The sequence below is a fragment of the Theobroma cacao genome, chromosome 5 (genome assembly GCF_053813885.1).
Source record: "Theobroma cacao isolate CCN51 chromosome 5, ASM5381388v1, whole genome shotgun sequence".
In the NCBI taxonomy this organism is placed as follows: Eukaryota; Viridiplantae; Streptophyta; class Magnoliopsida; order Malvales; family Malvaceae; genus Theobroma; species Theobroma cacao.
Genome location: NC_142643.1, coordinates 40,649,892 through 40,666,354, shown reverse-complemented (window position 1 = coordinate 40,666,354; position 16,463 = coordinate 40,649,892). Strand labels below are relative to the sequence as shown.

At 33.8% G+C, this 16,463-nt stretch overlaps 2 protein-coding genes across 2 annotated transcripts; one reads left to right on the top strand and one right to left on the bottom strand.

Moving 5' to 3' along the window:
- Positions 1-1,031: 1,031 nt before the first annotated feature.
- NARA5 (pfkB-like carbohydrate kinase family protein) lies at positions 1,032-8,310 on the bottom strand. The gene is made up of 5 exons (XM_018122271.2): positions 7,668-8,310; positions 6,384-6,646; positions 4,008-4,125; positions 2,563-2,771; positions 1,032-1,675 (listed from the first exon to the last, which is right to left on the bottom strand). The coding sequence occupies exons 1-5, from the start codon at positions 8,073-8,075 to the stop codon at positions 1,222-1,224; spliced, it is 1,452 nt and encodes a 483-aa protein (XP_017977760.2). The 5' UTR covers positions 8,076-8,310; the 3' UTR covers positions 1,032-1,221.
- A 1,558-nt stretch (positions 8,311-9,868) lies between these two features.
- On the top strand, positions 9,869-16,297 carry LOC18599585 (vacuolar ATP synthase subunit H family protein). Its single transcript, XM_088806847.1, has 12 exons — positions 9,869-10,019; positions 10,548-10,620; positions 11,310-11,435; positions 11,657-11,759; positions 11,836-11,906; positions 12,706-12,773; positions 12,911-13,028; positions 13,277-13,438; positions 13,549-13,674; positions 14,074-14,199; positions 14,889-15,068; positions 15,778-16,297. Exons 2-12 carry the CDS (start codon positions 10,591-10,593, stop codon positions 16,024-16,026), a joined length of 1,359 nt encoding a protein of 452 aa, XP_088662973.1. The 5' UTR covers positions 9,869-10,019; positions 10,548-10,590; the 3' UTR covers positions 16,027-16,297.
- The last annotated feature ends 166 nt before the right edge of the window (positions 16,298-16,463 follow it).

The following is a 16,463-nucleotide window of genomic DNA, read 5'->3' as shown; positions in this document are numbered from 1 at the left end:
GAAGAATTACTTGGCAGGACAATTTAAATGAGTGCTGTATGTGTCGTGTTCACAATGAAGCAGATTAAAATCCTTTTGGGACCATTTGGAGGCCTCTACCCACTACCCACCTTAGTCTAGCACAGGCTTTTCTGTTCACCTAAGGCTGCTGGAATATAACATGTTTTTCCAGTTATTTCATCATTTTTATGTTGAATTTGTTGGGTAAGAAATTTATGTTTTGAATGTTTTTGAGAAGCAGATTGATGTAAAAATGCTTAACAAAAGTTGCATAAATCTTGCGGCAGCAGCAGCTGCTTTATGATATGGGCTATAAGTTATTGGGTGAACCTTGATCTGGACTCATTTTCCAGTTTTAATTAATCTCAAAACATTTGGCAGCTTCAATAAATTAGATGGTCGAGGGATGCAGGTGGGACAGAAGTACAAGCATATTCTAAAAATCTTGCAGAAAATGATGGGCACCAATCTCACTAGCCTCATCGTAAGTCACAACCATCTACTAGGAATGGAACTTGTTTCGAACTTTCAATCACCGAATCTCATTCATTGCATCACAATCATCTATATATCACAACACACAACTAGCTATTAGCTATGGAAAATCATTTCCATCAGCAATCTTATTCATCCCCCCATCATCAGCAATTTGCCAGATAAATTTAGAGTTATGATCATGGTCAAATGATTGTAACCTAGTGAATAGACATGGTGAGTGATCTTTACATTTCTCATACCTAGCAACTAGCAATCTCTTGAATCAAATAAGTGTGTTTCTGCACAGCGTTTCTGAGAAGGAAGGCATAGTCCACATGTTGGGGGCTTAGTTGTGTCTAAAATTAATCTCCAATAGGAATCTTGCTGGTCAGGAGAACCTGCTGTTAGATTCACATATCCAAACATTCAATTAGAGGAGTCGTTTGGGAAGGAGGCGAATCTAAAATTTTTTTCCAGAAACTGCATGACCTGAAAACTAGAATTACTTGTCGACAATATCTGTTGTCTTGATGAATATAGATAACACTGCAAGATGGTATGAGAATTAATTTTTATAACATTGATACTGGATGACATTGGAATGACTATAGAGTTTGAATCAATAACAAGGCAAATCTGTTGCCAGTATAACCAATGTTTAGATGGATAATATACAAGGTTACAAGCTATGAACAAAGAGATCCAAAAGAATGGAGAAACCAACATGGGCCTCAAGGCACCATGTCACAAGCTGGAAATATGATCTGAATCTACATCTGTCCGTACAGTAGAACTCGCCAGATTGAATGCAAATGACTCTGACAGATCAACTGCATCTTGAACCCTAAGTCGGGTCCCCAGTTGCCCAACAACTGTGGCTGCAATCCTAGCTGCTAATGTACCCATACCTTTCAAATCTGAGACACCTCGTAATATACCATACAAAATACCAGATGCATATGCATCACCAGCACCACATGTGTCCACAGGTACACATGGAGAAGGAGGAATATATACAGCTTCTCCTTTCACACCTATATAAGATCCTCTAGGTCCATCTGTAACTGAGACTAGGGGAACAAAGTGGCTAAGATATCTTGTTGCTGAAATAGGGCTTTCCTTTGAGGAAAAGTGACATAGAGCTCCTGCTTCATCACTGTTTGCAAACACAATATCCGCATAATTCCCAACAATTTCCCTGAACAAGGGCAAAAAAAATAATATTTGAGAACTAATTGGAACAAAATCACACGGAAGTTGACATGTACTGAGCTTAAGGTTATTATGAAAGCATTCCACAACAGATATAGGGAGCCACCTTAGAATAGAATTCATAGAGATGCTTAGAAGTAAAATCATGATAATAGAATCAATCACGGCTGCAAATTGTTTTAAAACAGTAAACTCTATTAATCACCCTGTAATAGTGCCAACTTCCACACTTATCAGTAAGTTTCTCCTCTAACAAGCAGCTTTCAAACTTTCCAGAAGTTGCAACATTCCAAGATTATTATCAACGGATGCAAATGCAAATAGGCGTCTGACCTCTCAAGAAAATTTCAACTTCCTCATTAAGCTTCAAGCCAGGTCCATCAGTTTGGTCAGATTGTCAACTTTTTCAAGAATAATAGAATATTCATGTATGAAGATACCAACAATGAACTTTTTCATCCAGACAGATATCTTTTCCAGTAAAGACAAGTTCCAAAAATATTAAGCATCCTGAATTATACAGCTAAATTTTGATCATGTACACTACTTTCCAACCTCAGAGGGTAGATACAAGGGTTTAGCTTCCAAATAAAAACCTTCAAAAACCTAGAAAGCTCATCACCATGTGCCTAATTTCAACATTCAGGTAAATCTAGTTTTTTTGAAGCTGCAGATTTCTATTCTCTCTTAAAGGAAAATCAAACATAAATTCCAAAATCCTTACACCACTATCAAATTGTCTTCAATCAAACTATCTACAATTAAGACCAATTGCATTATTCTTTATTATAGAACATATAAATACCTTCTAGAAGACAAAATAAAAAGCCAACAAATTCTAATATGGTTGACTAAAATGGACAACAAACTTACCAGAAATCATCATAGTGTCTCTCAATGCAGGAGATATCTGATGCTGTGACTGCTACCAGGGCACCACTCTGGCGTGCTTCTTCACATGCCTTTAAAATAGTTTTGATTGTATCAGGAAGTTCAAATAAATAGCCCTCTACAACAAATATGTTTGTTTTAGAAACTACGCCAGCCAAGCAAGAATCATAATTAATAGTTGATGATGTACCCTGAAATAACAGAAAGAAGTTATTAGGACTGCATGCAATTCACCTCCCACACCATACACATGCTCTTAAAGAAAATTAGGACATTGGAGAGTTTCTGGTGGCATGTCATTTTGAAAGAACTTTTGCACAAGAAGGGATGCAAAGAATTTGGTATACAGTTGACAAAGTGTTGCAGCATAAAAAGGAGTTGCTCGAACATAAAATTTTATATTATAATTTTATTATATTTTATGGGCTTCATTGAAATTTTTATATAGATATAGAAGTTTCAAATTATTTAGGCACTTTTATGTTTATTGCTGTTTTCCTTATTTTCTAAGGACTAGGGCATTTGGGATGTATTTGGCATTTTGCATTTCTATTAGGATTTAGGGTTTAGAGATAAGTAACTATGTTATTTCAGTTTTAAGAGGGTTTTGATTGATGGATTATTGAGACTTAAAATTATTAAGTTTGAGGTTTTTCCCTCTCTTGATTCGCTCTGGCTTCCTCCCCCTAGTCTTCCATTACTCCCCCAATTTCCTCTGGTTCTCCCTAATTGTTTCAACCTATTTCTGATTTTCCCTCTGATTTATGTTATATATCTCTTTCCCCTCCCTCTTCCACATCACAACACCATGATAAGGTCAGTACATAAATTGCACGATTTAAAGTGACTAAACTAGTCATTCCCACATGGGTTGTCCTAGAGATGATGGCAAAACAACAGCAAAAAATGATAAGACTACAGTAATCCAATAGGGAAGCAAAGAGTTGATCTTGGATCCATTTTTTGAGGCATCGTCCACATAATTCAGTAAAATACAACAAAAAAAATTACTCTCACAGACAACCAGTATGTGGAATGAAAAGCATCTGTGAACAAGAAGCACTGTATTCTTTGACATTAGACATGAAGGGGGGAGCATCTAGAAGCATGTAGACCCCAAATGATGAGAAAAGTTCACAAAATGATTGCTTTTCCAATTTGATACTCAATGCTTATGTAACTATGCATGTGTGTGGATCTGCAATACAGAAAATAAAATGACACTAATATATTTTCCCTCTAAGAATTCAACCCAATGCCCAAAAAGGAAAGCTGCAAAGCTCAAGTGTGTGAGTCAGAAACTTTAACAGTGACTACATTATATCAATCATAACTCAATTGAATCCCAATAGGAAATGAGACTATAAACTTCAAAATTTATGTAGCCTTCAAAGACTGTGATAAGTTATTTGTGAAAGAAGTCTAACCTGATAAGCAAGCATTGTGCGCTGAGCATCTGGAGTTGTGAGAACTATCACTGTTCCTGTTGTCCCATCCTTGATAGGTTCAGAAAGAAAATTCACATTTGCCCGATGTAATTTTGCCCTAAATACATCAAGAAATTGGATTTTTAATCAACAAGACCATTGCAAATGACAAATATCTAAATGAGTTAAACAGCCAAATTGTAATTGCCGATAATGACAATTTAAGAGTAATCTTAGATATGTGCAAATACCATACGCCTTAGATTATTATATATTAGAAGAAGCTTACAACAAATTTCTATGATGTACAAAACGAGGAGAAACAAAATTTTTATCATCCTGGTAATACTGATAGTAAGGAGATCTCTAACATTATTGCTATTCTTCTCCTCCTTCCAATCCCTATATCAACCTTAAAACAGATAAAACTACGTAGAGGGAGGACCCACAAGATGCAAGGGAGGAAACTACACTTTCTATATGTAGAAGTGTAAAAAACCTCAAATCAAAAGTTTTGAACCCTATCATTACCACAATTTACATCCACTATGATGAAAAGGACTCCAGAAACTTGCACAGATTCATGGCATAACAACAAATATTGGACAAGAAAAGAGAAAGGAGGGAAAAGAAAAAGGTTGTGGGATGGAATTCCAATGGATAAAAGGGGAAAAGAATAGTAGAGTTTAGTACAAGAAAAGAAGTAAATATAAGGTTATCAAGGGAAGTCTCAATTACCAAAGGTTCCTCCACAAATATATGTGAGACTAGAATCAGAAAAATTAGATTATCAGACAACAATTTAATTGCTCCAGTGGCAAAAATTATCATAACACCAGACTTTAGCTATCAAGTTTGGATACCACAACAAAACGAAGCCCCCTAGGAACCACATATTTCTGTTTTTCTTTTATCAAAGTGCATCAAAATGGTGGACCACTGAAGTTTATGGGAGTTATACAAGAGAAGCACCCCCAAAAAATACAACACAAATAAAGACAAGGAAAAGGGACACAGAAACTATAGCCCCAATTTTAAGCTTACAAGAAACTCAACCAAAACACTGAATTATAAAATGCAACAGAAACTGAACACTAGAAGTAAATATCCCTAAAATCTCAGCTTTAGTATGGCTATCATGATGGTCAATCACTTTAAAACCTCCACCAACTCTTTTCTTAAACAAACATCAACATACACAGAAGAAAAATTTCTCCTAGCAATGTGACTATTAATCATTCCCTGCAGTTCTTTTCCACATGCCAACACCTCCATTATAGTTCTTGGCATGACTTAATGCACACGAAATAGGGAATAAAATGAAGCCCACAAACATCAGAAAAAATGTCAACTTATTATTGCTTAATCCCAGCAGCAGTCCAGATATATATGGAAAAGTGTGCACACCCATGAGAGCAGACCTCATAGAAAACAACTCTCAACAGCTAGCAGAAACAAATAATAAGACTTAATTTTGTATTATCTTTTCTTAATGGAGCTCCTAAAGGCTTCACTAGGCAATGAATACCTAAAAAGTGCATCCACCTAGACCAAGTCCAATCTTGCAAGATTCTGACAAAATTTGGCATCCCATGCTAGTGCATGGTATCTACATTCATGTACCTAGAACATATAGCTTTTTCATCTTCTCAACCCTCTACTGACAAAATACATCCGTTTAAGTTTTGTCACAATCAAAAATGTGATCTGCTTGGATAAGGATCTGAAATCCAGAAGGGAAGAAAGTGGGTCATTGCAACAATACCAGCCACCTCCTAATTCTATCAATCCTCATACTTCAAAGTCCTGCAAAGTGTAGATTTATGACAGAGGAAGCAGCAAAAACTTAACATCCCACCTAACTTCTACTTAATATGTCCTAATCATCTTTAAAACAATCATACAACATAAAGGGCAGACATTACTGGCCAGATTAAATCAGAGCAACCAACCACCTCCTGACATCTTCTGCAGTGAAGACTTTCAAAAAAAAAGAAAAAATCTTCTGCAGTGAACCAATTATTATTACTAAATAGTATAACTTAGAAGAAAGTTTTATACAAGTTTTTTTTTCTTTCTTTCTTTCCATTCTTTTCTTTTTTATTAAAAAGGACAGAAGAAGGGGGGGGGGGGGGGGGGGGTTTCTAAAAGTTATGGCAAGAGCATATAATAGGTACTGTGAGCAATTCAATAAAGTTTGTGCTTGACATATCAGATTCGACATGTTTATTCTAAAACGAAAATAAATGTAATTCTTCCTTGGAGAACTTAAACATCCACAGTTCCACTAACCAGAAATTTCTCACCAACAGGCTCACACAATTAAACAAGTTGAGAAAGGCAAAAGAACAAAATATTCTCAAAAGAAAATCTAACCTGTAAAAGCCACCCAAGGGATCACTACCTATGCTGCCTGCCATAGCTACATTTAGCACAGGGCCTCCAATGGGCTTACTACCAAGCCTTGCCAAAGCCACCAGACTGTTGGAAAGAGATCCTCCAGCAGCTGCCTTATAGCTGCAACCATCCATAGCCCGCAAAACTCTACCCCTCTCCTCATGATTCACAACCTTCCTGGTACCCTTCTCTAATTCCAATCTCTCCAAGAATTCATCATCAACCATGCCAGAAAAGTCTACCTAAAAGTTATAGGTACAGAAGTCGGTAAAATAAATAAATATATCTTCACGACACAAACATGCAAACAAAACTATATCAAAAGCTGCCAAACAGAAAGTAAAATTAGAGTAAACAAAAAAGAATGAGATAATACCAACAGGTGTTAAGAATACAAGTAACTGGTCTTGCAATCAATTCTCTGTGTTCGCAGTGAATTTAAATAATTAAAAGTTCACAAATAAATGAAGCAGACCTACTAAAGAGTTGAGTTCTGAAAATCCAGCCCCATTGTGGTTCTATTGAAATCTTATACCATCACCCAGATTTTCTCCATACCAGTTTTTGTCCTTAAGAATTTCATTTCACAACTCAACTTCTTGTAATTCACTTTTAAATAAAGCAACAAAAGCACAAGCCACTAAAAATAAACTGACAGACAGCAAATTAACAAACAAAATGTAGAAAGGCAAACAATTCTTCATGACCTCTAGGCAAAATTTCTACATGTTTTCAATGGCCAGAGAAATAGGGGGGAAACTCCAATTTGATCCTAACTTTTTATTAATAATACATAGTCAAGCACCTCATTTAATTAGGTTCTATTAGGTTGTCACTTTTATTATGTGTTTTTTGGCTCTGAAAATAGAGGTTGAATATGCATCTAAATTCTAAATAGAAAAGCATAACATTTTTTAATAATTAAAATTTAAATTTTGTAATGACAAAATGCATAATTTACTTTTAAATGGAACAATAATATTTCGATAAACATACTACATTTTAGTTGTTTGCTTAATTTTATCAATGCCAAATTTTATGTAAGGGAAATTGAAATATAATAACTACATTTATAGAAGTCAAAAAATTTCGTTATCCTTTGTAAGAAAGGGAACAGAAAATATACTAATTAAATGGCTTGTTTCCTTAACATCCAAGTCTCTTGTCTGTTTCCTATATTTTCTTATAAGAACTAAATATAAACATTTACAGAAATAAGAAAACCTTCTAAAAAAAAGCAAGAAAAAAATGAAGAAACTTTACCATGGCTTGACCAAGACCAAGAACATCCCATCTGTCAGGCAAGACACAAAAAGACCCAGCATTCTCTTCGTCTTCATCCTCCTCCTCCTCCTCTTCTCCTTCACTCTCAAATTCCTCTTCTTTGCTGCTACTACAGCTACTACTCCGTCTAGAACTACAACGAGAAGAAACCCAAAAAAGCCCACTTTTTTTTTTCCCCATTGAACCAAAATTCACGCTCTCATTACCTTTCCCATCACCCAAGAACCTCGAAGCTCTCATAATCCTCCCATTCGCATAACTTTCTTTGCGGTGATATAGGGAAGAGAAAGAAGAAGAATGCAAGTGGTAAAGAGAGAAAAATGGAGAGCAAAAAAGGGAATTAGTTTGAGGAGGAGATGAAATAGAATTAACGAAAGAGAAAGACATAGTAAATTCCTTCAAAAGTTCGATTTATTTCCTCTAGTTTTTTTCTCTTTGTTTTATTAACTAAAATGGGATTTTTCTTATTTTTGGAATTCTGGGTTTTGGGTTTCCTAGTTTAGGATGGAGAAGTGAAAGCAGAGGCCAAGGAAGACATCTCCATCCACAAAGATATAGGTGAATGTTTGAGAGAGAGAGAGAGAAGGAGAGTCTTAGCTTTGCCTTTCCATTTTTCTGTGTTAAGGATAAAACGAAGGCGTTGGCTGTTTCTCAATTTTAATTTTTTGAGTTCCAAGATTTGGTTACGTGGCCTCTCTTGGACTGTTAGATTTCGTTGCTAGGAAAAGTCCTTAGATTGGATACTAAAAGGGGTTAATGCCTAAACAGGATCTTCAACTATACATAACCGCTCTTTAACCTTTTACTAATTTTAATGATTTTTTTCCGACAAGCTTTTACAATTAATGAAAATATAATTGTTGCTAGTTATAGTGACAATTGTCATTTTCATTCAAATTATTTATGACATAACATACTAACATATTTAATAATAGATAGATTTATTAGGTGATTTGTGACATATCTTGCGACAAATGAAGTTATTGATCACTTATTAATAAAATTATAAATAAAAATATTTTTTGATTGTTTTTTTAATTGAAATAGTATTTCTAAATTTTACTTATTTTTCACCAAATCTTTAAAAAATCGAATAAGAGAAAAATGAAAAAAAAAAATAAAAGAATTCAATTTTTTTTTTTATGATTTCGATAAATGATCATAATTGGCGAATCTAAGTTTTAGACCTTTTAGTTTTATTACATGATCATATGCTGTGTAGATAAAAAAATGACATTAGATTTAATGATTATTATATTTTTATGAAATTGAATTATTTATTTGATTTAAAATAAAAATTTAAAAATTAATTTTCATGCAATAAAAAGTGAGGGATTTAATTGAATATGAGAGTATAATACAACAATTTTTTAAAACTTAAATCCATCTTAAAAATTTTAAAAAGTTTTTGCACTTACTTTGTTTTATTTTTTTTTATTTTTTACATATAATTTCGAACTTTCATAATAAACTGTTTTTTTCATTTCATAAACTTAACACTTTTTTAATTAATTGGTTTTGGGGAATGACTATCTATTCCCCAACCAACCAAAATATGCAGTCAATTTATTGGTCTTGATTTTCAAATATTATTATTTATTTATTTATTTATTTTTAATGAGAAAAGTCATAAATTTGAACCGAAAGAGTTTATCTAAGTTCTACCAACAAATTCTAAATGCAAGTCTTAGTTATCTACATTGTATAAAAAAAGTTTTAGAACTGAGTCTTAATAATTCTTATTGTATATTTATTATGTATATATAATATATATATATATATATGTACAAGAAAAAGAGAAGGTGTGAGGGATAGAACATAAAACTATAAAACGCATGAAATTTCTAGGAAATTTCCTCACCAATACAAGGGCCCTCGTAAATATCCATAATCCATCCTTGTTAAGCCCTAAAGGACATGCTGAATTAAAATCCAGATCCCATGAGACTTCTTAATTGGACATGAATTACTTGAACAATTCAAATCAAGAGAGCTATACAAGTTAGAAATAAGAAAAAAGATTTAATGATAAAAACTTAGATTTTCTTAATTATTTAATTTTTGGGTATATCTTGGTTCCCTCATGTGCTTTGTAGTTTGTACTGATATTCATTATGAAGGGTTAATAATGTTATCAATTGCCTACCTGTCAATCCACGCGTCGACTATGTATTGGAACAGGAGCCAAAATTACGGAAGTCATGGCAGCACTAGATCAAAACTCTTCAAATCGAAATCCGTTTGAAGTTCTTCACGATCACTCTCTCTCTGTGTCGCCAGAGCAGAGCCACACCAGAGAAACAAAAAAAAAAATAAAGAACAAAATTTCAGGTGAGTGATCCGGCATCGTTTCATTTTTTCCTCCCTAAATTTTCTCTCAAATCTCTTCCACTTTTTCTCGAATTTCCTCCGAATTTGCTTTTAATCCAAACAACACTCCGTTTTTGCCGTCGCTTTTCGATTCTCTGTATGGACACTTTATTTTTTTAGTACTTTTAAAATTTTTGTTGATGAATTAAAAGGTGATTTGACCTAATTATTTTTGTTATTAATTCTTTCTTTGAAATTTTGCTGCATTTTCACGTAATCTGGTTGGATTCAACCTGCATTTTCTCGGATTAAATTCCTTCACTCTACAGGTAACTGGTTTTTTTTTTTAATTTTATGAATTTTTAACTGAGAAATGAATTAAAGTTTAAGTTAGAGTAAATCAGATTTGATCCGTTAATTTTAATTTCTCAGATTTGATAAAATTACAAAGCTTATAAATTGCTCTTGTGTATTTGTAGTTAGAATGGAAGGGAGTTTGATTTTACATTTATTAATTATTTGATTTTTATTTTTGGTGAAATTTTTTAGGGGTTGGAATTCGTGTGGAATTTGAACTAGTTTTTGAGTATCAATGGACCATGCTGAACTAAACACTGAGCAGGTTGGTGATCCGATCACTTCATTTGCTTTGTTAGTTGTGACTTTATAGACAAAGTAAGTAGTTTATTAACTTTCAAGTTTTGATTTTTTGTGGTGTCTAAATTTGAAAACTTTAGATATAATTTGGTTGTTGTTATTTGCCCTTTGCTTCTGGAGGCAAAAATGCAAGAGCGAATAAGCTTTTTGAAGAATTAGACATTAAAATTGTAGAAAGTTTTTCTGGAAGAATTAGACATTGAAATGTAAACTGTTATGGTTGATTCAGTTACTTCCTTGGGTGTTTATTTTTATTTTCTGTTGTTGAATGTCAATCTTTTTTACTTGAAGCTGTATTTTAGTTTTATAAAAATCCAAATAGCATTGAGCTTCTTGATAATAGGTTACATGTTCTCCTCGCAAACTGCTTTCATGGGCTATACGAGTTTTAGGATTCTTTTAGACTTTTCGGATTGTTTGTTTGTTCACCTCATCATGGACAGGGGGAGTGCATAATGATTTGCTTTTGTATTTAAATTTTCCTTGATCTTCATTTGTTGGACATTTTATCCCTTATATATGTCGTCCCAGTGATTTCTTGCTTCAGAGAATCTAAGTTATTTTTTTAAAATGTTTTTATACAGTTACTTATGAATGGCTTCTGGGTAGTTAATGGGGATTCCATTTTGATTAGTGTCTTATTCTCTTTTCAAGGTTCTGAAGAGGGACATCCCATGGGAAACTTACATGACGACTAAGCTGATTTCAGGAACAGGCCTTCAGCTGTTAAGGCGTTATGATAATAGAGCTGAAAGTTACAGGGCACAATTGTTGGATGATGTAATGCTTTATAGCTCTCCTTAATTTATGAGCTGGGTATTATTTATGTATATGTTCTTTTTTCCTTTCCAATTAATTCAATAATTTTATTAATTTCTCTTTCTTCTTAAAACAAAATCAGGTTTTGAAAGCCTTACTATAATTCTATGGAAAATCTAATAGAAGGAAGTGTCATTCATGGAGTCTTTACAATAATTTTGTTTGTGAAATTGCTGTGACAGGATGGTCCAGCCTATGTTCGAGTGTTTGTTAGTATATTGCGTGATATATTTAAGGAAGAAACAGTGGAGTATGTTCTGGCTTTAATTGATGAAATGCTCACAGGTAGTTGAAGAATATTGATCTTGTGACAACACATTCGTCATAAATAAATTTGCTTATCATTTATTTTCTATTGCAGCCAATCCTAAACGAGCCAGATTATTTCATGACAAGTCTCTTGCAAATGAAGATACTTATGAACCTTTCTTAAGTTAAGTTTTTACTCAAAATCTTTTTCACCATTAATTTATTGCTGATACTCTTTAATTTGTCAATCTCCAATTAACAAGTAGTACTCTACTAGACCATCAGATGTCTTCTTGGTGTATTCCTTTACCGTTAGCATTACCTTTCCAAATATAATACATATTTGTTTCACTTCACCTCTACTGCATTTGATATTTTGACTCTAGTTGGTTCCTTGGTGCTGAATCTGCTTTTGACTCAAGCTAATTCGTTCATACTTAAGCCTCCTTAATCTCCCTGGAATATATAGTTAGTGATGCTATGATTTTTAGGATACTTTTTTCATTTCATAAGTAGGCGTTGCACAGTTGAAAGCACTACACTCTTTTCCTCTTTTGCTTGATGTAGGGTTTACCTCTTATCTGTGTAATGAGTTTGTAAGAGCATCAGGATTCTTCAATGTCTTGCACATAACTGATTTTTATATGATTGTGTACTATAAGTTCTCTATCTAAATGGAAACAAACATTAAGCATGGTTTTTTATGTGTATATGATATCACGTAATCGAAAATACACATGTATGCAGCTGGCTTCCAATTTAAATGTTTGGTAATTGTCAGGGACACTGTGTCTGAGTGGATTATGATAGATTAATAGTGGGAAATGTGGTATTTTTCCTAAGAAAGTTGAGTAATTTTGAACTTTGTTTTACCTTACAGAATCGGAAGAATACAAGCATGTGTTAGTTTATTGTGAAGATATTTGTTCTTGTACTAAATGATCTGAACGAAAACTAACAATCTACAATTTGGTCTACTTTCAGATTGCTCTGGAAAGGTAACTGGTTCATACAAGAAAAGAGCTGCAAGATACTTGCCCTGATAGTAAGGTACAAAATGTGTGATCCATCTAAGTAATTAAGTATAGGTTTACAGAAACATAACCCAATGGCATAGTCTCTTACATGATTTAATTAATGAGTCTTTTCATCTTTCTAAATTTTCTTCTGTTTCTATTAATTTATAGTGCCCGCCCAAAAACCCAGGATGGTGTTGTTGCAAATGGTGAAGCCTCAAATTCAAAGAAAAAGTTCACTACCATTGATGATGTGCTTAAAGGTTTGGTTGAATGGCTTTGCACACAGGTCAGTGTATCGCTTTGATTATATTTTTCATGGTATGCAAAGTATCAGTCATTTCTTATAGCTGGAGAAGTTGACTAGATGCTCCCTATGATTTTTTATGCCTTTTGGAAGATTCCTTATAAACAGTCTCTAGTTCCCTCGTTCACATGCATTACTGGAATGATTCTTCTGAAAAGGATTCTAATTTTCTGCCATTTAGATGATAGTTGTCCTTACTCTAGCATCCTGATTTCCAATATCTTTTGTAGCTGAGAAAGCCTTCCCATCCTAGTCGTGGTATTCCGACTGCCATCAATTGCCTTGCATCATTGCTGAAGGAACCTGTTGTCAGATCTTCCTTTGTTCAAGCAGATGGGGTGAAGTTACTGATTCCTTTAATTTCTCCAGCATCAACTCAGCAGTCTATCCAGGTAATTTTTTTCCCATATTTTCAGGTGGTGGGTTTTAGAACTGAGACACTTTTCTTTGTAAGCCGTTTGCATGGTATAATTCCGATATTGACAACTAAGTTTTTTAACAGCTTCTTTATGAGACATGTCTCTGTCTATGGCTTTTATCTTACTATGAACCTGCACTTGAGTATTTGGCAACGTCTAGAACTCTACCACGACTGGTTGATGTTGTTAAGAGTTCCACAAAGGAGAAGGTGAGGTCTTGTTTCATAGTTGGTCAAGTCCATTTTCATTTTGTCCAGGTTCTGCCTTGTAATATATTTGTTGTTGGAATAAGAATTATGCATGAGCAGGTATCCTATAACATTTTATATGAGGATACTTCAGTAATTTTCTTAGCTTTCCTGTTGTGCCCTTTGCCATAATTTTCTATCATTTCCAAACTTTATTTGTTACTTGGTACAAAATTCATGCTTTCAACTGCAGGCTCATTTATATGTTACTATGTTATCTATTTTTTTTCTTGTTCAAACTATGTTATTGATTAGTCATGCTAGTTAATCATTTTAAATGGATATGTTTTGCTTTTAAAAAAAAAATGGATATGTTTGATTTGGTAAATTTATTTATTTGCACATCATGATGGCTGCCAGGTTGTCAGGGTTATTATCTTGACCTTTAGGAACTTGTTGTCCAAAGGCACATTTGGTGCTCAGATGGTAGACCTTGGACTGCCACAAATTGTTCAGAGTTTGAAAGCACAAGCATGGAGTGACGAGGTAAGAAAATGGTAGTTTTAACACATATATTGCTATGTCATTGTCTACAGATTTTATTATTATTTAGTCACTGCATTGAGTAAACAATAAGATCTTGATAAGTGAAACTGAGCATGTTTTTTAAATGTGGGCATATATGTCACTTCAGCCACTAGAAAGACCATATTTTACAATCTTTTGTCTGATAAAAATAACATCACCATCACAATCAGTATTTGTGGTGGTCAGTGCTACATACTCTAACCCAAGCTCTCGGATATCTCTTTGGCCATAAATGTGCAGTATGTTTCTTTCCTCCTCTCAATCAATTTTTTCCTGAACATTCCTTGCACTTGTTGTTTAACCTCCATCAGTTAACTCATTCCTGAACTTATTGGTGTTTGAGCTGCTTTTTTTATGTTATAGTTGCAGTTGTTTAGGTGAATGTTTGCGCAGATATGATGAAATGAGCCTTGTTATGTGCCATAAATTTCCATTATCATAATTGCGTATCTGATTCATTGTTGAGCCACTAAACCTATTCTTACTTTGCAATTGCAATCAGACTTAATTGTTGGAGTGGTTTTTTTTTTTTTGGCATGAAAAGTTAATTGTTAGATTCACTGCATCTATGCTGAATCTTATGAACTCTCTAGCATACTGATTTTTACTTGCTTATTTGTGTCTTGAATTCTTGTGGTATCTCATAGGATTTGTTGGAGGCACTCAATCAACTTGAAGATGGGCTGAAGGATAACATTAAGAAATTGAGTTCCTTTGACAAATATAAACAGGAAGTTCTCCTTGGTCATCTTGATTGGTCTCCCATGCATAAAGATCCATTATTTTGGCATGATAATATAACATGCTTTGAAGAGAATGATTTCCAGGTATATTTTGTCTTCCTATCAATTTTCTTTCTCTTTGCTTTCAAGTTCTTGCATTTTTTACTTGCTCATGGGCTTATTTTTTGAAGAGGGAATCAAATACAACAATGCTAATTTGTCCTATTGATCTGTATAAAATATACTGACAACCCTGATCTTTTTATTTCATGTGAAGAATACCAATCCCCATTTCCACACATTCCCATGCAGTTTGACTGCTAGTATGTATAGGAATTTTGGTCTGTTATGGTATTCTTGGCATCTTGTTAGATGTCTTGTTACGCTTAAGACAGTACTGCCATAGGACGATAGTGAAGTTGATCAGTCATTATGTGACTTTCAGGTTCTTTTGCAATTTGGCAACAATAATATGTATATAGTATAGATCTGTATATTTAGTAAGAAATGTGGTAAAGGAAAAGAATGTCAATATCGTAATAATGCATTCTGATGTAGTGTCTCTGGCAAAAGTCAGGACAGTCCTTTGATTCTTGATGAGTTTATCCTTGCAACAAATAACTGTAGCAATATATAGACATCTGCTATTGTGATGTTTTACGATGGTGGTTTTTATTATTATTTTCTTTTTGTAATATGCATCTTAACATTGTTGGGAAAGAATAGGATCAGTTAAAATAGGCATACTTGCAATGATTTTGAATATCCAAATGGAAAACTTTGTGTGATAATTAGTTGTTATCTACTTTCCCAGATTCTAAGGGTCCTCATTACAATCATGGACTCATCGAATGATTCAAGAGCTCTGGCTGTTGCTTGCTTTGATCTCTCACAATTTATTCAGCACCATCCTGCTGGGAGGGTGATAGTGACTGACCTAAAGGCCAAAGAGCGGGTGATGAAGTTGATGAACCATGAGAGTGCCGAGGTTACCAAGAATGCTTTACTCTGCATTCAAAGGCTTTTCCTAGGTGCCAAGTATGCTAGCTTTTTGCAGGTGTAGTTTGCCTTAACAATGGTGCATGGTCATCATGTCATCTACACTGTGGAAGTAATATGGCGAGTGGATAGTAAATTCGGCTCCTTAGGTGTTCTATTGTGATTTTTGAGTAAATTATGAGTTGGGGGGCTGGTCTTCCATCAGACATTTGATTGTCTAAATGTCAAGGAAGAATTAATTTTCGTTTTATTAAACTTGAGAATATCATTATTACTATTGATAATTTTTTTAGATTTTGAGCTGAATTTAATAAAGTGTTTGTATCCTTTATTTATCTTGTTCCTTTGAACGTTTTGGTGAATTGTCATTCAATAAGTGAGAAATAATACTATGTTTATGCAAAACTTGCTATTTAAGATGATAGTTTAGATTATTGTTGTGAGTGAGGAAAACTTTCCCTGGTTAAAATTCAAGCTATCATGAAACTGAAATCAGACATA